At 38.9% G+C, this 23,779-nt stretch overlaps 1 protein-coding gene, 1 long non-coding RNA gene and 1 pseudogene across 3 annotated transcripts in view; 1 reads left to right on the top strand and 2 right to left on the bottom strand.

Moving 5' to 3' along the window:
* Positions 1 to 973: 973 nt before the first annotated feature.
* On the top strand, positions 974 to 1,702 carry LOC113927840 (annotated as a pseudogene).
* Positions 1,703 to 16,038: 14,336 nt separating this feature from the next.
* LOC113926744 (U2 small nuclear ribonucleoprotein auxiliary factor 35 kDa subunit-related protein 2) lies at positions 16,039 to 17,684 on the bottom strand. Its single transcript, XM_027602086.2, has one exon. The coding sequence runs from the start codon at positions 17,431 to 17,433 to the stop codon at positions 16,039 to 16,041; it is 1,395 nt and encodes a 464-aa protein (XP_027457887.1). The 5' UTR covers positions 17,434 to 17,684.
* Positions 17,685 to 19,480: 1,796 nt separating this feature from the next.
* The window catches only part of LOC113926748, a 33,699-nt gene continuing 29,400 nt past the window's right edge, over positions 19,481 to 23,779 (bottom strand). For both annotated transcript variants that reach the window (XR_003521413.2, XR_003521414.2), the window contains one exon: positions 19,481 to 21,185. This is a non-coding gene — a long non-coding RNA (uncharacterized LOC113926748). The remainder of the gene's footprint in view (positions 21,186 to 23,779) is intronic.

Below are 23,779 nucleotides of genomic sequence, written 5' to 3'. Positions count from 1 at the left end.
GGTGCCTGGGTGGCTCAGTTGGTTGGGCGTCTGCCTTTGGCTTGGGTCGTGATTCTGGGGTCCTGGAATCAAGCCCTGTGTCAGGCTCCCTGCTCAGTGAGGAGCCTGCTTCTCCCTCTCCCTCTGTAGCTCCCCCTGAATGTGCTCTCTTTGTTTCCCTCTCTCTCTCTCTCTCAAATAAATAAATAAAATCTTTTTTTAAAAGAACTTTATGAAAGAAAGAGCTCTAAATCACCTACAAATATAGAGCCAGTTTCCAGCATGTCATGTCAAGGCATTGCCTCTAAATTTTCATTGTTGTTTCAGGATTAAGCCAGACCACTTTTACTCAATTTAATGAATGTAACTACCCATTCACCAATGTGGAAAACTCAGGGTTCAACGGTGTGAAATTCTATACTCTTTATGCAGAACCTCAGTCAAGGCCATGATTTTTTTCTACCCATTTTATGACATTATTTTGTTTAGACATTTTGTCCTTGTTGCCCTGAATTATAGCATTTATTGCCAAATCACCATTCAAAACTATGTGTCCAAAAGAGTTTAGAAGGAAGCAAAGTACAGTAATGATATGAAAAAGTAAACTCTGTTAAACTATGCATCATGTGTCTTGATTAAAATACATATGGGGAACCCTGTTACATTTCTGACCACCACCTCTGAGCCCAGTCATGAAAACTTAGCCAGTTATATCTCACAGAGTGTTTTTACTTAGAGAACTTCAAATATTATGGAGGTGAACTCAGGCTCCCTCTACCGCTTGTATTCTCCGTAGTCATAGACAAAAGCAAAACCCCTAACTATATTTTTGAGTTCTAGTACAGGAAGAGTTTGAGGGTAGCAATGATTAGCTTTAAGCCTATGAATAATCTTCCTTTTCAAAAATTATGTCTTGGCAGAGAAAGGTGAGTGCTGGGGCTGTGGTGGGAGGTGGAGCGGGGGCCTGCGGGTAGTGTGACTGGGTGGTGCCTGCATGGCCTCTGTCCAGAGAGGATGCAAGGTGACCATGGAGGAAACTGTTCCCACAAAGGTTCGACTGAGTAAAGCAGCCTTCACAGTTATGACACGAGATGAGTTAACTCTAAGGTGGAAACAATATGAAGCGTATGTCCAGCTTTAGAGGGAAAGTACGCAGATCTTAATTCTAATGTTGTAACTGAGTTAAGGGAGTCTGAAGAATAACTAAAGCACAATGAGGAAAACATCCTTGTAATGCGACCAGCAACCAAAGAGCAAGAGATGCAAGAGTGTACTCCTCAAATCCAGCACCTCAAGCAAGTCCAACAGCCTAGCATTGCCTAACTGAGATCAATAATGGTAGACCCAATGATCAGCTTGTTTTTCCTAAACATGAAAGGTGAATTGGAACAGACTAAAGACAAACTGGAACAAGCCCAAAATGAACTGAGTGCAAGTTTACGAGACACTCTCCAGTCAAGATTTCCCTGAGAGTCCCACTCTGAGAGAGCTGTGGTGGGACAGCCAAGTACTCAGTTTCCACACCAAGACTCAGACATTTGGAGCTTAAAAAGGCCTCATTCTTATACTATCTATCTTGTAATGGTTAAGATAAAACTTACCAGATGAACCTTGTCTTTCGGCTTTTTTCTCTTCCCTCTCCCCTTGCTTCAAAGGACTGAAGGTGTCAAACTATTCCAAAGAAGTGGCCACCTCCAAAAAATTCCCCTTCCAGGACATGTAGACCCTTGGGAAATTTTTTTGAAAAGAAAATAGAGGGAGAAATGAAAGTCCTAAGTCTGTGGCACACTGTGTCTTCAGACAGTTTGGAGGAATGAGAACCTAGAGACTTAAAATCATGAATTGAACATGTAAAATTCCAGTAAAATGTAAGAATAGAATATGTGCTTAACCTTGAGCATAGTGACTTAGAGACACTGTGTATCAGTTTTGCCAGTAAGACTGTGGACTTCGTGATTGTTGTTGAGCTTCTGGGTCAAAACTCAAATGAGGTGAATTTTGCCTTTAAAGAGTTTTTTTGTTTTTTCTGTTTTTGTTTTTTGTTTTTGCTAAGAACCAATATAATGTCAAAAGAGAATCAAATAATAGATGCCAGTACAAGTAGTTCATATATTCAGCCATTTAGTTTGGGGCTCTATATAACTTGATTGAGCCTTAAATCAATGTGGTTTTATCAATTTGTTCTTTGAATGGTTGCTAATGCTGCAGGTAATCTTACTGAGGACTATACAAACATAAAGGCACGGTATCAAACTTCAGGTTGAAACTGTTTGAAGCATTATAAACATTTGTTTCACTACTAAAGTGTAGTAGGATACTGGCTGTGATGAGACTCACTGGGTTATTTTTTTCAGTAGTGAAATTAAATTCCCATTGCCTTCAATAGGCACATATTGAAAGAGCATTGTCATTGGTGTTAATAGGGGAATGTGTTTCCTTCATTGTATTTGGGCCTTTTCTATTGCACTTTGTGTGTGTGTGTGTGTGTGTGTGTGTGTGTGTGTGTGTGTGTGTGTAGTGGGCAGCAAAGCAATGTTTATTGAGCGATAGCAAAGTGATAGTATGAAGCTCCCAAGGAGGAAGGGGACCCAAGAGGGTTGCCCTTGCACTCTTGATATTAAATGTGCCTTGAAAAAAAATTATGTCTTGACTATAACTTCAAATAAATTCTCTAACTTAAAAATATTTTAAGAATTTGCTACCAAGATTAGATCCTTCATATTTCTGTGAATAGAATGTTTACCACTATGGAAAACATGATGGTTCTAATTCTAAAATTTAACAAGAAGTCTTCAGTCAAGATTACCAATTTGATGCCTTTTATGCATCATAGTTACCAAAATAGTATTCACTATTTCAGCTGTATATAAGCTTTATATATTATAGAGCTATACTTATATAGCTATATTTAGGATCCATTACTGTGCTTATATTAATGACCACATTTCTGATTCACTAAGCATATGGCCTAGGTGGCTTCTTTGTTCTCACTTTTTAAATGAAGTACTTGGGTTAGATATTCTCTGAGGGCCATGTTAGCCCTAAAATTTTATGATTTTGTGTTCCATGAAATAAACTGGCCATCTTGTCTTTTATGTGATCTCACCTGCTAACTTAGATGTAACCTTTCCTTCATTCCCAACAGGAAAAAAATTGGAAATATTTTATAGATAGATCAACTTTTATAAATAAAGCAAAATGAAGATGGGAAGAAGGAATCAACTCAAATTTCAGCAGAAGAGAAGGACATTTAAAAGATACTCTTACCTTGAAGAGATTTGAGTCATTTTCCGATAACTCATTTGAAGTCATTTGTTGTGGACACTCCTAGAACAGGGCCAGCTAATTTAAAAAGGTTTCAAGATGAAATTTCATCTAGTTTGGTCTGGAACGTAAGACTCTCTATTATTTTTTAGAACTAGGTCTGACCCAGGCGGTGTTGTGGAATGTAATGATTCCAATGAAATGAGGCCATAAAATATTTAGGAAACTGTTCTTTAACACTTACATTGGTTATGCTGGCTCATCCATTTGGACATTCTAAGAGATAGTCACCATCAGCATCTGTAAATAATCACGTTCTAACAATAAGGAGGATTGCTAACCTATGAATATGCCAGGCACTATTCTGAAGTCCTGACAGTGGTTCAAAGCTGTGTACTATTATTCTTCCCATGAAAAGGAAGGGAACCAGTGAAGAAGTGTATGTGATGAAGGGAAAGACAGCTCTGCCCTCCACCATTACTTCAGGAAAGTCTTTCTTTAGAGACAGATTTTTACTTAGTTTATTCATTTATTTTCTCTCTCTCTCTCTCTTTCTTTCTTTCTTTCTCTCTTTCTCTCTTCCTCCCTTCCTCCCTTCCTCCCTTCCCTTCCCTTCCTTCCTCTCTTCCTGTCTCTTCCATCCATCATTTCTTTCTTTCTTTCTTTTTTCTTTCTTTCTTCTTTCTTTCTTTCTTTCTTTCTCTCTTTTTCTTTCTTTCTTTCTTTCTCTCTCTTTCTTTCTTTCTCTCTTTCTCTCTCTCTTTCTTTCTCTCTTTCTTTCTCTCTCTCTTTCTTTCTCTTTCTTTCTTTCTCTCTTTCTTTCTTTCTTTCTCTTTCTCTCTCTCTCTTTCTCTCTCTCTCTCTCTTTCTCTCTCTCTCTCTCTCTTTCTCTCTCTCTCTCTCTCTTTCTTTCTTTCTTTCTCTTTCTTTCTCTTTCTTTCAGCATTGACTGGTAGAACTGCCCTCTGATTCCTAGAATCACTTCCTAGAATCACTCCACATTCTAGTACCTGATCCTCCCAGGAAAATCAAACTGCACAAACCCAAAGCCTGCGGTTATTGCTACAAGTCACCTTTCGCTCAGCCCAGACGGTCTGTGGCATCCTCACGTGCATTTTGCATAATTACCCTTTGCAGTTTCCTAGCCAAAGATCTCATATGAAATTAAAAGAAGAAACTCATTTTCTCCTTGGATTTCTGTGCTCCTGGGAAACTTCATCTTGAACCATTTTTTAATTAGACAGCCCTATTCCAGGAGGAGTTCCCGAAATCCCACTTCTTGGTGTGGCTGACTTTATTGAGGACACACAGAGCTTAACACACGGATGTCTGCAAAGATCGCTGCTGATTCAGTTGACCCGTTTAAGCCCTGGTGGTTTCTCTGCCACCAGGTCCCTTCCTAAGTGGACAGCCAGCCATCCAAAGAGAAGGTTGGTGTGAAGGACAAGTGTCCACTGGCGACAAGTCCAAGGCTATCAATTCACCATTTTTCTGCCACCTAAGGTGAACCTGAAGTCTAGACCCAAAGAAAAGCCTGTTTCCTAATTCTTTAAATTATTTATAACATCCTTCCTCCCTACCACCCCCAACTTGTTATCCTTTATTTCTGGAACTGAATTAAATAATGGATGCTCTGTCATTGGCATTTCCATAAGGTTAAGATGAGTAACCTGTTTAAAAAGTATTTCATTAGGGAGAATGAAAAAGGTAGACTGAGAAATTCCAGTAAAAGTTTGTTATATAATTTTAAATGCTTTAAAATAACGTCACAATATCCTTCTTTAAAAAAGAGTGGTCTTTTGTGGAAGATGTTATTAGTGGAGTCCTTGAAGCAAGTGGTGGAAAATGGCTTTTTCATTACTTCAAAGACAATATTAAAGAACCATGAAATTCAAAGCCCCTGGTTTTATCACAGACATTTTTATGTCAGGATTTAAACATTGTCCTACTCCACATTCTTCTAACAACTCTAGTTTTACAGGAAAGAATTGTTATAATTGGCCCGGATCATAGTATGATTATTAAATGATAGGCATCAATTAAGCTGATATTTAAATTGAAGATATTCATATCAGATAAGAGGAAAGTATAATTAAATGCATAAAATGTATAATCTGCTTTGGGAGTACACTTTAAACCATGTGATTATTTGTTGGAATATAAACTGTCACAAAAATTCCTCCGCCTATTTCCTCTTTGCTCACTGTCACTAAGCATAAATAAAATGTTTCATACATATTTTCCTTAATCTTAATATGATTATTGGGGTGCTTTATGTAGATTATCATGTTGACGCTGTATCATTTAGGGATAAAAAGAAGCAGAGAGAGGGGAAGCGTTGAAAATGATAACCGGGATTGGCTTTTGTGAATGCAGGGTTGTCAACACCACTTGCATTCCCCAGAGTTAACCTTTTGGTTCCCAGGATTTTGCCATGTGTTATGATTATAGCATCAGCACTAGTATAGCAATGCAATAATACGGTAATAACGTGTTTGCTAAGAACCTAGGGATTTAGCAATTGTGTGAGTTCACTACATTTATGGATATTTTTTAAAAGTATAAAAATACTGTTAAATAGCAACATTTGTAAGTTTAAAGTATTATTTGTTTACCTACTGGATATCAGAAAATCCAAAAATCAGGTTCACAGATTTTGACACTAATGCTTCCTTAGACAAACAAAAACACTCACTAAGACCACAAAGGGATTATTTTATCATTTTGATACAGTTTTTTTCACTTGGAAGCACTTGAAAATAGGAGTTCTTCATTTATGTTGTGTGTATTTTCATCTACATCTAAAATATGAGTAAATGCCAATTGTTATTTTTCTCTTTTTGAATGTATTCCTTGCTGGCCGCCTCTTCAGGCATTGACAAGCAGCTGCGCAGTGTCCATTGTGGTTTCTCCCCTCCAGTTACTGGGTGAGAAGCCCTTGGCCTGCATCTATCAAAGCAGTCCCATCCTCCCTACAATAGTTACTACCCAGAGGTGATGATGTGATCTAACTTTATCCAATTAGAGCGAAACTCTAGGTTTTGTTTAACGATGAGGAGAAAAATCTGCCCACTGCCCTTCTAAACCCAGCACACGTGATCTGGAGAGAGAAGGATGGATGTTGAGTTTTAGCTGCAGTCACCTTATGGCCACAAGGGAAGAGAGCCTGAGGGTGAGGCTGATCCGTAAGGATGAAGGGATGAGAAGAACTGAAAGAAATAGAGCTAGACCTCTAGCTGTACTGCATCCAAAGCCCCACCTCTTCACTGTCAGTGACATGGGCCAATCAACTCCCTTCATGATTTAAGCCAGATTGTAGTTATGTTCCATTATTTGCAACCAAAAGCATCCTACCAGGTACAGAATTAGGTGCTAAGAATGGTGTCTTACACATCATAGATCCTAAGATATTGCACTATCTGCATCTAGGTAAGCAGAGCAATGAGGAAAAATCTTTTTCTATGACCAGAAGTTGGTAAGTTTTATTTTATACATATATAATATATACATCGTGTTATATACACAATATATATAATTATATATAACTGGTTAAATGATTCTATAACTGATTAAATGATTGCCTATTGTACCTTACAATAGAGTTCAAGTGCTAGCCAAAATTGCAATATTCAGTGATTTAGTAGGAAAATGTTCAGCTTTCATTAAAATCCTTCAGGAGAGTGACAAGTTTGGACTAAAACTAGCCAATCTGAAAAAGAAATTTAAAGCAATATAGATTTCCTAAAAGAAGCACCCTCGGGATGCCTGGGTGGCTCAGTCGGTTAAGCATCTGCCTTTGGCTCAGGTCATGATCCCAGGGTCCTGGGATTGAGTCCCACATCAGGCCCCTTGCTCAGCGGGGAGCCTGCTTTTCCCTCTGCCTATCACTCCCCCTGCTTGTACTGTCTCTCTCTCTCTCTCTCTCTCTCTCTCTCTCTAGCAAATAAACAAAATCTTAAAAAAAAAAAAAAAAGCATTCTCTGTAAGTGAGTTTCCTTCCTAGACTGGTAAAAGTCTGGTTAAGACTGAACAGATTAAAAAAGAAGAAGAAGGAGGAGGAGGAGAAGGAGAGAAGAGAAGAGAAAAGAAAAGAAAAAAGAAAATTCTCTGACCTAGGGTTAGGTCAGTTGGAGCAAAAGCAGGATGGAGGAGCCATCACAGGAGACAAAGCTGCTATCTGAAGGAAATCTAATCCTTGATCCTCTCCCAGTAACTAGAATTTCCAAAGAAACCCCAAGCCAAGGGTTAGGCTAGGACAGTCTCCAGATAGGCCCCCAAGGTGATACAAGCCCAGAAAGAGAATTCTCCCCAGTGTCCATCTTTGGCATAATCCTACCAGACGAAGGACAGGTAAGATAGTCCCAGAGAGTAGAACCAGGGTCTACAGGATTAGCCAACTAAACCATTCACTCCTCATGCAAGGCAGGAATCACTCAGTGTTCCTGTCCAGCAGGGTATGGAATGCGCTGTGAACTAATAACCACTCCATGTCGCCTCCTATTCTCCTTTTCACAAGTGAAATCTGTACTGTAGCTTACCATCTTCTCTCCATCATTTGTATGCTGGGAAGTGCAGGGAATGGGTAACTTAAGTTTGTTGACTTATTACTGATCATTAGGAGTTATATCAGAATTTGATTTAAAAAAAAGTACTTTGGGGTGCCTGGGTGGCTCAGTCATTAAGCGTCTGCTTTCAGCTCAGGTCATGTTCCCAGGGTCCTGGGATCGAGCCCTGCGTCAGGCTCCCTGCTCCAGCGGGAAGCCTGCTTCACCCTCACCGACTCCTTCTGCTTGTGTTCCTTCTCTCGTTGTGTCTCTCTCTGTCAAATAGATAAAATCTTTAAAATAAAAAAAAAGTACTTCATCTAGAAATCCTACACTTGAGGTGCTAGTAACTGGAAGAGACTTGACTGTCTCCCCTTAGACTAGTGGTTCTCAACTTTGGTTGCTATTCAGAACTACTAGGAACTTCTTATGGCCAGGTTGCACCTAGATTAATTAAATCAGAATCTCTAGGGGAGAGACCAGGCATCAAGTGGTCCAACATGTTGCTTAGTTGAGAACCACTACTTCCACTTAGGGGTGGAGATTTGGGGAACCTGGATATGGGGAGGAAGATATATGGGGATTTTGGTTTAGCAAAAATGGCAATGGGTCTTTTTGCTTGTTCCTGAGTCATTTCACTCCTTTCTTTTGTAGTAACAGATGTTCTTGATTGACCCCATCTTGGCTTTAGTCACTCATGGGAACATACAGACATTGATTCAGGAGAGGACATTTGACCTAATATATTCCAGTTAGAGTAAAGCCCTAAACTTTTGCTTTATGGCTGGGAAAGTGAAAATATGAAGGAAGAGTATTGACACTGATTGTCCCCAGACAACCCAACTTCCAGAAGATACAAAACTCTGGAAAATTGCAGGAAAAGCGTTCTGGAGCCCAGAATATGCCATACCTGAAACGTACACTACCTCTGAATGAAGCCAGTTAATTCCTTTCATTGATCAGGAGAGTTTGAATTAGGTCTTCTCTTGTGAGTGACTGGAAGCATCCTCACTGATAGGCTCTGTAGTGGTTATAGGCAGTGTTCTGCTAAGATCCCTAGGATTCCTTTTCCATTGTCCCCCATTGCTTGTTCTCCATTTGCTTCCAATGGCCTGTACCCATGACACTCCTCAGAGTACCACTCTCAGGCTACTAGAGCTGCTTTGCTAGTTTGCTCAGAGGGGCAGAATTGTCTTGGATTTATATCGTCCCCAGGGCAGGCCTTAGCCAACCACCTCCCAGTACATGAGCATGAAGCCCAGTTTCCTTGCCTGGAGTTGGACAAGTCCTGAGGCATATCTTACACTTCATAGCCTGGCTCAGGATCTGTATCTTTGCTGGGCTTCTTCCATTCCTTATCCAACATGTCCAACTCACTTCCCAGTTTCTGCTAGGAGTACTTCCTTCACAGATGACTTAAACACAAATCCTCGCTTGGAGTCTTCTGGGGAATCCAAACTAAGCACACGCTAATCCTCACCAGTGTTGAATTCTGTAAGAAGCGCATAGTGTGGGATTGATAAATGTGACTGGCTGGCTCAGCAGCCAATTGCTTTCTCTAAAAATATTTTCTCTTATTTTAAATGTTAAACAAAATAACAAAACATATTTAGCAATGAGACACATGGCAGAACCAAATTTTAGAGTGAAGTCCAGAGAGGTCATCAGGCTTATCTGTTATGATATAATACATATAAAAAAAAAATTAAATTCTAGTGAGGATACATGACTTATTCCAAGCCTCTTTGCTGCTTAAAGACAAGGCCAGTGCTTAAAGTCAGTGTCTCTTTGGTGCCATCGACAATTTGTTTGTTGCCATGCCTAACTGTGGATTCCAAGCATCTTATTTAAATCACATTTCTCTGTTTAGAGACAGATTCTTTATTCTTGCTCCATACAGAAGAGTACACAATAGCTGAATTATTAGAGCTGGATACTGTCTATCTGAATATGGTAAGTATAAATTAATGATTCTTAAATATATGAACCATGGAGTTAGTTAATTCCTGGGCCACAGAATAGACTAGAACTGGAAAAAAATGTGATTCAGAAGATAGAGCTCATAGGCTGTGTTCTGAATTTATTCTGGGCATATAGTAGGTACTCAATAAATGTTTGTTGAACAAAGTATAGTGAGTTCCACAAGGACATAGGGAAGAGAGATTCTAGTGTCAATAGTAGAGAAGAGGTAGACATGCCTGAATTATTGAACAGAGAAAATGGGCTTTATGTGGAAGAGATGGAGTTTGTTACTTTCTCAGCCTTCTTGGATATAGAACTCAGGAAATAGGGAGCCTATAACTAACAAAGTTATTCTATAACTAACAAAGTCAAGAACTGAGCCATAGGGCATGAAGGAAGGTACTAGTGTGCTACTGGCTAGCATTTTAAATGAGATGCCAAGTCTCATTCCCTGGAAGTCAGCAGGCAGATGGCAAGAGGGATGAAAAAAAGATGGTCCAGGCACTGGTGAATTTTGGAGATAATAATTGGGACCATGGTCTACACAGCCCTTAGTAGTCACAATATGGAGACTATCTCTCCACTATCATCTTGGAGGCCTTGGATGGTGTTTTGTTAATAAATTTACTGATTTTCCTTACACAGACCCAGAAGGGTTTTTATTTAAAATAAATGTAGATAATGCCTTCTATACCTCAGGAGCTTAGGATATAAATTTAGAGAGTACTTTATAGTAATCTCAAAGGCTTTGTTAATCAAGTATATATAGGCTTGGATATGGTTTCTATCCTGTCTCCTAGATTATCAGGAAAGATCATCTAAAGCATATCTTTTAATGGAGGATAAGCTGAGGAAAACTCTGTTCTAAAAAGACAGAGAGAACTATTTACACACATATACGGATTGTTAAAGATTGAATAGATAGGGGCTTCAAATCAGAGTCCAGAAATGTCAGCAATTTATTTTTTAAGATTTTATTTATTTATTTGAGAGAGAGAGAATGAGAGATAGAGAGCACGAGAGGGAAGAGGGTCAGAGGGAGAAGCAGACTCCCTGCTGAGCAGGGAGCCCGACGTGGGACTCGATCCCCGGGACTCCAGGATCATGACCTGAGCCGAAGGCAGTCGCTTAACCAACTGAGCCACCCAGGCGCCCCAGCAATTTTTTTGTTGTTGTTGCTTTAATGCTCTAAAGCTCAGACACAAGAAGGTAAAATGCACTGTTGACAGCATGCTAAAATTCTCCCTATAGTCATGCCCACATATGAAAACAAAAAGAAAAGAAAAAAAAAAAAAAAGGTCAGGAGGCATTGGAGAAGGTTTGCCATGAAATTCAGCTTTGTTAAATCACCTATTGTACTCAAGGTGCCCTTTTACCTGATTTCAAGCTTATCTGATGTAATCTTCAAAATTACCTCCTAGATAGTATTTTATATATGAAGAAAGCAATTATACAATAAGGTAAAATAACTTCTACAAGGTAGTAACAATGGGTTTAAACCCATGTCAGTTAAGTCCAAAGTTATAGGAGAAATGAAGAAACAATGCTAGTGAATTGGAAAATTCAATAATGAAAGACCTTTTTAAAAAACTTTTAAAAAGTTAATCATTATTTGGAAGAAAATAAAATCTAACTTTTGCATTTTGTTATATCTTTAAAGGCAAAAGTGGCGTGTTGGGGTAGAAGGGTTGATGGTTTGCCATAGAATTACCACCAAGTGTGTTAGTTAGGTGTTCCTAGGCCAATGGCTGTACATAAGGATGCAAGACGGTTAGGAGCCTGGGCCAAGTCCTGGTGCACATGGAGTAGGTTCTGTAAATTTTAAAAATGTACACTTGACAGTTGACTCAAGTAAAATTCTGTCTACAAACTCCATTTTCCATTGACTTACTGAAAACAAGAGTTGTTCATCAACAAAAATTTATTGAATGTTTATTCAAAACACAATTTGCATTAGGTTTTACAAGGTAGAGCCTAGGGAAGAACAATGAAGGGACTAACAGACAGAGGGAAAGATCTGGCCTCGTTTGAAGCGACAGAGAAGTCATTTTCACCTCCTTAACAACCATTTCTAGTTCTTTCTAGTATTACACATACTCCAGCTTAGCTCATCATCTCCCTTCTGATTCTCCACCTCAAGTCATTTGGATTTACCACTAAGCAGAGCCTGTTCACTGCCAGAGGCAAGGTATGAGAAAATCAAGATGCCAAGACTCGTTAACGTTTATTTAGCACCGACTACGTGCCAGGAAATGACCTAAAGTTTTAAGATGCAGTAACTGATTAAAATCCTAATAAACAACCCCATGAGTGGCTACTTTCATTATCCCTTATCTATCTATGAAGATATTGAGGTACTATAATGTTATTATGTTCACACTCTCTGAAGTAGTAGGTACTATAATGTTATTATGTTCACACTCTCTGAAGTAGAGTAGTAGTGATGAAGATATTGAGGTACTATAATGTTATTATGTTCACACTCTCTTATCTCAATCAGATAAGAGGCAATGAAAATAGGTACAGTAAGGATATAGGTAAATTTTTAGATGAAATGGAGAGCAATTGAAAAGATGATCTTTATCTTCCCTACAAAATAAGAGGCAATATGGGAAGATGGTGGTATAAGGGAAAAACATAGAACTAAGGTTATTATGGCTTGACACTCTGATATTAGGTAGTTTACATAAAACTTTTACCTAGTGCTTACTATAGCCCCTCCAAGAAGCTAATGATACTCCCATTTTACAAAAAAAAAAAAAAAAAAAAAAAGGATCTAGAGATTTGAAAAGTTAAGCTGCTTACCAAAGGCCACACAGTCTGCAAAGTCAACATTGTTTGCCACCAAACCTTTGTTCTTTCCCCTGTGGCCTTTTTACTTATCAGTTCTCAAGTTGGTGAGAATGAGCTTGGGAAATTAAGAACAGGACTGGTTTAGAACAGTCATGGTGGGAAATGAAACTCATAGCTAGCCAGAAATAAGCAAAAATTGTCAAACAAGTCTCAGAACCAGATCTGAGGACCTGAGGTCCCAATGTGTGATATTAAAATAGAGTCTATCTCAACAATTATTTGATTCACCTATAGCAAAGCAGTATGCATGACAGGAAGTTTGGAACTGTTAGAGATATGGAAGTAAACGGACTGATCCAAACTGCACTTATAACACTGGTGTACACAAATACTTAAAATACAAAACAAAACAATTATATATGATACCTGCCATGAGAGAGGCACAGAGAATGCCATGCTTCATTTACTCTAATTCCAAAAGTTCACATTTTAACATCTTAAACTTGGGATGTATCTTAAAATGAATGACATCTTTTTTCAGCAACGACCAGGTAGTTGTCATGACTTGGTTGTGATTGTCTGCACAATCTCAACCCTGCCCATGGGGGTTCAGATTGCCTTCACTTCAGCTGGGTTGTGTTCACTGAGGATACTACAGATATTGATATATATTGACATACATATTGATATATGTATTGATTGGTATATTGATATAGATGGATATATAGATATCAACCATACAGCTAGAGGCATGGATATAGTGCTTGGAGGCATATATGTTAGTGAAGCAAATATTTATGTTAATTAAGTAAATATGACCACAAGTTCATATTTTTTTGGTGAAGCAGCAACTCAAAAGCTTTATATAAATTATACCTACAAGTAGATGTGGCTACTTATGTTTTGTTACTGGGATACCTGGAAAAGGAATGCAGAGCACAAATCAAGCAATTCAACTAAAGCTAAGAGAAATTGCCAGATTCCTAGGAATAGATGTATTCTAGTTATCTCCTGCTACGTAACAAATCAGCCCCGAAACCAAATGGCTTAAAGCAATGCTGATCATTTTATTGTCTCTCAGAGTCTCAGTGGGACAGGAATTCAGGAAGGGTTTGCTTGGGTGTTTCTGGCTCATGGTCTGTTGTGCAGTGGCAGTCACAAGGAAACTAGAGCTGGGGCAGCGGGGAACTGAAGTACCTGGAGGCGGGTCAGGCATCTGTCTCACTTCATGTAGTCCCAGAGCTTCTCCCTGTCGTCTCTCCTCATGGGTTGCTTTGGGCTTTGAATTGTTTTGACGGCCCTGAGGCAGTTGGACTATTTATGTGGCAGCTGAAGGCACTCAGAGAGAGTAGTCCAGTGAGCAAGATGGAAGCTGAATCACCTTCACAACCTCGCTTCAGAAGTTGTGTGGCATCACTTCTGAGGCATTCTGTTGGCTACAAGCAAGTCAGAAGACTGCCCAGATTCAATGGGAGGGAAGTTAACTTCACCTTTTGATTGGGGAGCAAAATCCTAGAAGAGCATATGGGCTGGGAGCTATTTAAAAAATACATTCTGCACAAGATGAAAGAAATGTCAAAGCAATAAGAGGCTGGCATTACCAATTCATTCATTGTGTAGGACTTAGCGTTAGAGCATTGGGCTTCCATTGAACTTCCTGCTGACTTTAAACAGAAGCCATCTAACTTCCTGCAACATGTGATTCAATCAGGGGGTAAAGATGAGACTACAATGTTATGCTAATTAAACCATGGTGTTCTTGAAATAAGTTGTCAGTCCTAAAGGTATTAAAGAGGTCAAGATCATGATCACCAGTCACATGTCTTCTGTGTGTAAATGACCCTAGAAGAGCTCATTCCAGTAGGTCAAAATAAGAATTCTTTTTTTTTTTTTTTTAAAGATTTTATTTATTTATTTGAGAGAGAGAGAGTGAGAGATAGCATGAGAGGGAAGAGGGTCAGCGGGAGAAGCAGACTCCCTGCTGAGCAGGGAGCCCGATGCGGGACTCGATCCCGGGACTCCAGGATCATGACCTGAGCCGAAGGCAGTCGCTTAACCAACTGAGCCACCCAGGCGCCCGGTCAAAATAAGAATTCTAAGTGACAAGAGAACACCATGCCATACTTAATTGGCAACATTTTATTTAGTGATGCATAAAATAATAGTGTCTTACAATTTATGGCATTTTTTGCTTTGATGAAGGACAGTAGTGCCACAAAAGCATGAAATCAGCATAAATTTCCTCTTCTTAATATAGTCAGAAGGCTCAGAGAAATACTACAGGGAATTTTTAGACTTTGGGAGGTAGAAATAATACCTAAAGATGAAGCAGGAAGTCAAGGAGAATGTTTGAAAAACACTTTACTACTAAACCCCATTCCATGTACCCAGGCTTTGCTCCATTGATCCATATGTAATTCCTCCTCTAATCAGTCTTGCCATTTCCCTTGTGAGTTCCCCAGGTTCCTGCCAATCTTTCATGACTCCTGTCAGGTCCTGCCAACTCCATGTTGAGATTCTTCATTGGTTGCAACTGGAGGTCAGGAGGGGTGGGCTGGCAGGGCAGAGTTTGGTTTTTCTGTTTTACCTATTGGGGTTTCTTATAAGGTTTCTATTGATGAATGGGGTTCACAGCTTAAAAACAAAAGCAAAAATGTAAGTCACTGTAATATACCATACACTTTCACGCTCAGTCTTAGAGCACACAATTAATTAGTCATCATCCATTCAGTTAATGCCTGCTTAAGACCATCTTCCAGGTTTTAAGTACTGTGTGAGGCATCTATTTAGGGTACACCTTGCTTCATGGAACTTCGAACTGAGTTGGAATGGACTTATGTTTTATTTTGGGGGCAAATATCTAGGAGTAGAATTGTTAGATCGTCTGGTAATTGTATGTTTAACTTTCATTAAAGTAGCTGTACCATTTTGCGTTCCCACTAGCACTGATGAGAGTTCTAGATGTTTCACATCCTCAGCAATACTGGGTATGATAAGTCTTTTTTTTTTTTTTTTTTTTTTTTTTTTAGTACTGGATTCTTTAATAGTGCAAAATCAAAGGTAATTTAAAATCCAACAATAGGGATATGGTTGAATAAAGATATAGCTCACGCTGGGCAGTGAGAAAAGGAAGAGGCTTGATGAAACAGGTTTGGCAGAGGAGAAAAAAACATTTTCAACTGCAGCCATATATGATCTTTCTGTGAAAAAAAAACAAAGCACGCGTGCAGACGCAGAAGAAGAGGAAAAGGCGTAAGCACTGCTCCCGTGTGAACGTTCTTGCTAAGGGTTAGGATTACAGGTGATTTCCAGGCCATCCGCACACTGTAGGTCTTCTAGGTTTTCTATACTAAACACACTGCTTCTCAGAGAATAAAGGCCTTTTTAAACAGGGTTCTGCCAGACTTGCTCAGCCGTCGAGCTCAGAGCCCCCTCGACCCCAGTCTGAAGCAGCCCCCATAAATAAGATCTACAATCATGTAAGAACAAAGTACGTTTATTTGCATTTGGGGCTCTGAGAAGTTCTGTCTCTGCTGCCTGACCTCCTCCTGCCGCGACTCCTGGACCTAGAGGAGCTCTGGCTCGCACTGCCCCAGCCCTGGCTGCGGGCCCTTTTCCTTGCTCTACTTCGTGAGCTGTGCCTCTCGCGACTCTTTGCCATGTGTTTGTGAGACTTCTGGCCCCGGCGCCTGCTTCTCCTCTTCCTCTCTGCTTCCCCGTTCCTCTTGTAGGAGTGCGATGGGCTCGGGCTCCGTCTCCTCCTGGGCCTCCCATAGTACTCCTCGTGGTGGCCCGTCCTGTCTCTCCTCTCCGGGCCCTTACCGAAGGAGGGGCCAGTCCGATCAGGAGACAAGTAGATGTCTCTGTTGGCCTCCCAAAACTCATTGTTGGGATTTCGGAACACATGCAGGAAGTTGCAGTGTTTTCCTCGTGGGCACTGCTGTATTTCAAACAAACCACAAATTGCCATTTTCCATCGGGTCACTGGGCAGAATTCGCACTGGAGCTGCCGTCCTGCATACCATCGTCCGTTAAACAGGGAAAGGGCTGCTTGACATTCTTCTTCCGATTGATACTGAACATACACATTGCCCCTCAGATGAGGTTCCAAGTTGCAGCTGACCTTGAACTGGATCACTTTCCCCACGTTCTTGAACTCGGGAAGCACGTCATCATAGAAGTCCAGGAACTGCTGGTAGGTTTCCTCTTCACTGTACTCTAGGCTGGCATCCGGGTCATAGTCATCCCTTCTGCACTGCTCCATTCCAAACGTTGTGAACATGCTTTTAATAAGGAGTGTGGGGCTCGAGGTTGGGAAATTGTGTTTACGTGAACACCTATCTCCAAATCTGCACGCTCCTGTTTTACTGTAGAATGGACAATTAGCTCGATCTTTCTCCATTATCCTTAAGTCCATGGGTGGCTCTGGGTTTTGCCATGTGGCACCATTTTCCAACTCATTTTCAGCCTGCTCCACCATCTTCTGCACAGCTTCCTCTCTCTCTCTCTTCTCCTGCAGTTTCTGTTCCTCCTCTTCTCTCTCCTTTCTCTGCTGCTCTTCCCATTCTTCCTTTAATTTTCTCTCTTGTTCTTCCTGCCGTTTTCTAGCTGCCTCTTCCTTTACCCTCTTTCTTCTGAATTCTTCTTGTGCCTTCTGCTCCCGAAGTAACCACGCCTCATGTAATTTTTGCCTCTCTATCTCCAACAGCTTCTCTTCTTCTAGGTGTTGTTCTTCAATAAAAGCATCCTCTTCCTCCTTCTGTGAGAGTCCTGAGTCCCTCAATCGAGCCAGTTCCTGCCGTCGTTTCTTTCGTTTCGCCTTCTTCAGGGCGGCCCTGTACTTTTTGTGGCTCGGTTTCTCCGGAAACATCATCTTCTCAGGCGCCGCCATCTTGCCAGGGCCGCCACGCCCCCCTATGATAAGTTTTTTTTAAGTCTAGCCATTCTATATCATGGTGGTTTTCACTTGTACTCTCTCGATAACAAATGATATTGAGCATCTTTTCATGTGCTTATTGGCCATTCTTGCATCTCCTATTGTAAAATGTGTGTTCAGATCTTTTGTCATTTTAGCTAGAGTTTTTTTTCTTATTATTATTGAGCTGTAAGAGTTTTTTTTTTTAATAACTTCTGTTGATGAGTCCTTTATCAGATATATGTATGGGTTTTTTTTCTCCCGTGGTTTGCTTTTACATTTTCTTTTTTTTTTTTATTTTTTTATTGCTATGTTAATCACCATACATTACATCATTAGTTTTTGATGTAGTGTCCCATGAGTCATTTTTTTGTGCATAACACCCAGTGCTCCACGCAGAACGTGCCCTCCTTAATACCCATCACCAGGCTAACCCATCCCCCCAGCTTGTTCATTTTCTTAACGGTGTCTTTCAAAAGTCAAAGTTTTAAAATTTTGATTAAGTCTTACTTATCAAAGCTTTCTTTTATGGTTCATGCTTTTGTGTCACATCTAAAAAAATAGTTCCTTATACCAAGGGTGCAAAGACTTTGTCTTATATTTTCTTCTAAAGCTTTTATAGTTTTAACTTTCATGTATAGATATGATCTCTTTCTAGTTAATTTTTTAATATAATGTGAGATAACAGTTGAGTTTATTTTTAAATCTTCCTTTACTTTTCAGTTGTCACTATTTCCTCCTATTACTGATCCCCTATTTTTTATACCCTCTAACCCCTTCTGACTTGTCTCTACTATTCTGGGAAGCTAGACTATCAAGATCATTAGGAGACATTGTGAGCCAGAACCTAAGAGGTGACTGTTTTAAAATGGAAGGGGATTGAAGGCATTTATTTTGGCAACACAGCAGCCTGATTTTGCTGCCTTTAGGAGTCTCATATATTTCAGGCAGCCACATAATGGGATCTCTGGAGAAGTGACATGCTAGTTCCTATACTATATTATTTCATTTGAGTTCATTTTATGGTGTATAGTTTGTTAAACCCTAGGCCATCTATTTTACTATTAGTAATTCTACACACTATGCCTAGCATAATGCCTGTCTCATAAAAAGTATTTGGGAAGTTAAATATGTTCTGGTGATGGGCAGCAAATAGAAATGACGGTGTCTCAGACTTACTGTTTTGTAGAGCAGTAGCCTTTCTTTTTTAACTGCTGTGTAGTTTTAACCGTGCACTCTCCAATTTATGCATATTTGTTTATTTACATAGTATATGCATACATCATTGCAGTACTCTTTTTATTTATGCCATTAAAAATAGAAATTGAAAAGAATGAAATAAAATAAATTTAAATAAAAGGTAGTATTTTCATTTTGCACTGGAATCATATTACGATTTTGTTCTTGAAGACATGGTAGAGGGTTCCTAAGTTTTAAATTGGATTCTGAAATTAAATGCTAAGCGTGTGAATGTTATAATAATGAAATTTCACACTTTGGGTTGCTGAATAATCAATAGAGGGACCGTGTTTACTAATAATTAGACTATTATACTTAGAACCTATGTCAATTAATAAAATTTTTAAGAAGACACAATTACCAACAGTAAAACTGTCCTTTAAAAGTGTAAAATGCCAGATAATCAGTTTTAAAACCTTTGTCTGTTGCTTAAAAAATAAGCATTTCTGAATTGCTTTAGTCTAAAACACCAGAGAGTCATGAAGAGGATTGCTGTGCATTTCCTATGATAACATTTGGATACCCCCCATACATCTGTACAATTCTTGTATTTCTAATCATTCATATTCAGCATGTGCCTTCTAAATATGCCAGTGAAAAATAAAATGATTACTTTTCCTCAAATGTTCAGCAGGCACTCTAAATTAGCCAGCTGGTCTCTTGTCATGGCTGAAAACATATAGTCTTTTTATAAAAAGTGACAGTAAATACGTCCATGGCACCAGACACTTTATATGCAAGTGTAAATTCCATTGGTACAATGACTTATGATTGGAGAAGAGCAAAAAGTGTGTAAAGAAAGAGAATTGGTGTGAATAGTGCTCCATAGGCCTTGCAGTGGCTCACAGAGAATAATTCATTTTAAGGAAATAATTCATTTAAGGAAAAATCACCTTGTTTTATGGCAAGGCAGTAATCTCAAGGTCCACATGTTAAGTTTTTTTTTATTATTATTAAACATTCAGAAGTCATTTAAAAACATGATCTGTTAGAACAATTCGATATACCAAGTCTATTTGCAAAAATTGTGTTGTAAATCACGATTCATTATGGGGTTGTGATCAGCATACACTGTTAGAAATCCATCTCTCTTGATATCATCCTTTCTATGTGCTTCCTTTTATGCAATGGAATAGTCCCCACCTCCACTTTCATTCTCTTTTTTTCTTTGCTCTATTTTGCTCCTCTGTTTTATTTTTGGCTCTATTTTAAACTACCTTATACTTTCTTATTTTGGCCTATCTCTTGTGATTTAACTTCTGTCACCGTACTTTATGATATATGATAGGTGCAAAACACCATAATGAAACCATCTTTATTTTCCCTGAGACTCTGGCCTTAGAGTCTCTCACGGACCATGAAATAAAAAGCAAATGAATGCCTGAATGGTGGAATTGGAGGGTGCTTTAGAGATCTTCTATCTTAGTCATCCTTGTTTAAGGATGAGAAATTGATACCCCGATAGGCCAAGTGACCTGCTCAGATAACAGAGTGACAGCCTAGATGTGCCTTATCCCCAGTTTAGTACTCCCTCCCTCTGTCGAAGCTTCCTTTGTGATTAAAACCAACTGAATTGTACAATCAGCAGTCATCATTTTGATGGTTCAACTATTTGTGACAGTTGTCTTTTTTCCTTGATAATGCATTCAACCATTCTCCTATGATATTGACTGAACACCTACTATGCACAAGGCCGGTTGGGGATACAGAAGTAAACAAAGAAAACAGAACCCTTCCTTTGTAGGGTCAGCATTCTAGTGGAGTGAGACAGATGAGATACACCATAAATGAGCAAAACATACAGCACACAAAATAATGATAAGAGTTATGAAGAAAAATTAGACAGGGAAAGGAACTTGGGAATGAATTTATATTTTTGTGTTGAAGGGGAAAGAGTAGGTAAAATCTTAAGCAGTGTAACCAGAAAAGGTATCAACAGAAAAGATGAGCACTGGGTGTTGCTATATTATTGAACACTACCTCTGAAACTAATGAAGTACTATGTGTTGGCTAATTGAATTTAAATTAAAAAAAAAAAGAAAAGATGAGATTAAAGACCTAAGGCACTAGAGAGCCATGCGATCCACTTCCTGCATGACTGTGGAAAATCTTGACTTTGTCCATAGGGAAGAAAGCCAAGATTTTCTATACAGCTCTCCTTCATCTTCTGTAAGTAGTCAACTCAACCAGATGAACATCCTGAAGCAGAATTCTTTCTTTTGCCTGGAACATTTGCAGCCATCAGAAGGGTTTCTTTTACATTGTACATCTAGATATAAGTGATTTTAGCAACTATAGCTCTGCCCATGAAGAATGTAAATGAACTAGGCTGGCACTTGAGAGCTGGGCGGGAAAAACTGGATTTGTGTCGGTTGGGCCAGCACCTGCTTTTCTAGTTATTCTCTGCCTGTCAATTAGGCTTAATCCACAGAGCTCAGATGAAGCCCAGCTTGAGAACTGCACCGCTTGGAAACACTTTATCCTGAGACCTAGAAAGCAAAAGGAGGAAAGTCATTTCTTTGCTTGGGAAAAAAAAAAAAGGAATTTTCTGACAGTGACCAGATCCTTAAACATCTTTTGAAATAAAATAATTCTCAGTGAGCTCAGGAAGTTTAACCACAAACTAACTTTTATTGTAGATAGAGGAGAGCTAGCTTTGTCATTGTTAATTTTCTCATGTTTTGGATGATGTTAAAAGAAGAAAAGATTCTTTGATTAAAAAAATTTCAAAAATTTCTGTGTATCTACCACAGAAGGAATAAATACGAGACTTTATAATCGAAAATACTTTATGTATGGATGCATAAACTACATCTCTACATACAATTATAAATTCCCCTTAGATGCTTTTAGATTTTCTATATACATCTTAGTTCCAAAAATTTTGTTATTTCAGAGGAAAAGATACCTTTATTAAATTCCCAGTGCCATGCCGCCTGGGTGGCTCAGTCAGTTAAGCAGCTGCTTTCAGCTCGGGTCATGATCCCAGGGTCCTGGGATCGAGCCCCATGTCAGGCTCCCCGCTCGGGGCATCTGCTTCTCCTTCTCCCTCTGCCTGCTGCTCTGCCTACTTGTGCTATCTCCCTATCTCTCTGTCAAATAGATAAATAAAATCTTAAAAAAAAATTCCCAATGCCATCTTCATTCATTCATTCTTTCAGTATATATCGTATGCCTGGCACTGTACTAGGTACAGTCTGTATGATCAGTAATGGAAAGACCTTTTCTATAGTTTATATATTTCCTTATTTCTTAAGGATCAAAATCAGCTGTAATTAGATCTTTATTGTACAAAGGCCTTTCCAAATTTGTGTATTGACACATTATAAAATATAATGAAATATGAACTGTGTACAGTACTATCAACTTCTGGCGGGGGGATGGTCAAGTTTAAATTAACTTATGTATTAACTTAAAATGTAGAGAATTACTATACAATATAAGTGTACCTTATTTAAGAGGTAGGCTACCAAGTAAGTCAATTAGGAGGATAGTGATATTATCAACTAGAAAAGAAAATTTCAAAACTTTCAATTTTCTAAATAGATTCTTCCTAATAATATTATAGTACCAGTAGAGATGTCAAATCTGTTTTTAGCCAGGGCATGGATATTTAGGATCTTAAAAAAATTTAACAGGAGGACTTCTACTTATGGAAAGATGGAGTAGACATACTTTTCCATTTTCCTTCTGCTAAATACAGCAAGAACTCCAAACACATATATAAGACAAACATAAGAAGACTCTGAAAAGTGGAGAAGAACACAGATTAGCTATGGATTTTGAGACCCAAGGAACAACACAGCAGTGAGTTTGCTGAATTTTTCCCCCTCATATGCCCAAGATTTATTGTTGAAGAAGTCAGTAATCTAGAAACATCAACAGGTGCAGATAAAAACAGCCCCAACAAAAGCCTGCTCTCTGTTGCCAAAGGGCTAAGAAAGGGACAAAAGTCTTTTAGACAACAATTGCTCTGTTCTACTCTTCGATGTATCAGATAAGAGCAGCTTCCTCTACTTCCTATCTCACCTTAAGCTCAAGGAGAAGGGGAGCTAAGAAACACTTGTGAGAGTCACAGCCCAGGGACGCAGGCCCACTAAAAGACTTAAGATTTAATCATAAGATTATAGAAGACTTCCCTCTTCCCCACACCTTAACACCATACCAACAGGGCTCCAGTGTAACAGTGGCTTCCAGCTGAAAGATCTGCGAGATGCAAAATATGTGGAGATATAACTGACAAAACTGAAAGGAGAAACCAACAAATCTATGGTATTAATTGGAGACTTTACCACCACTCTCTCAACAAGTGCTAGAACAACCAGAAAGAAAATTAGCAAGGATATAAAAGAACTCAATAACACCATCAACTAACAGAATCTAATTGATATCTATAGGACATTCCACCCAACAATAGCAGACTAACCATTTTTTTCAAGTGTCCACAGAACCTACATCAAGACAGATCATAACATGGGCCATAAAAGAAACCTCAACAAACTTCAAAGAATTAAAATTATACAGTATTTTCTCTGGCCACGGTGGAGTAAAACTAGAAGTAAAGAACATACAGAAAACAGGAAAATCCCCAAACACTTGGAAACTAAACACTTCTAAATCTATGAGTCAAAGAGGGAAATTTTAAAAAAACACATTGAACTGAATGAAAATGAAAACGCAGTATATCAAAATTTGTGGAAGGCTCCTAAAGCAGTGCTGAGAGGCAAACTTATCGTACTAAAAACACACATTACAAAGGAAAAAAAGTTTTAAATCTGTATTCTAGAATCCCTCCTCAAGAATTTAGGGGGGAAAAGAGAAAAATAAACTCTAAGCAGAATAAAGGAAATAATAAAGCCAAAATCCAATGAAATTGAAAGCAGAAAACCAGTATAGAAAATCCGTAAAATAGCTATTCTTTGCAAACATAAAATTGATAAAAATTAACAAAGAAAAAAGACACAAATGGTTGGTATTGAGAATGAAAATGTGGATATCAATAGAGACGCTGTGTTTTAGTTTGCTAGGGCTGCTCTGACAAAGTACCACAGACCGAGGGGCTTGAGCAACAGAAATTTATTGT

This window comes from Zalophus californianus, chromosome 7 (assembly GCF_009762305.2).
Source record: "Zalophus californianus isolate mZalCal1 chromosome 7, mZalCal1.pri.v2, whole genome shotgun sequence".
NCBI classification, from domain to species: domain Eukaryota; kingdom Metazoa; phylum Chordata; class Mammalia; order Carnivora; family Otariidae; genus Zalophus; species Zalophus californianus.
The sequence above is the reverse complement of the archived record's forward strand: the minus strand, read 5'-3'. Positions and strand labels throughout refer to the sequence as shown.

Excerpts from the sequence above, each read along its gene's own strand:
- LOC113926744 (XM_027602086.2), bottom strand. The coding sequence starts at position 17,433 with ATGGCGGCGCCTGAGAAGATGATGTTTCCGGAGAAACCGAGCCACAAA.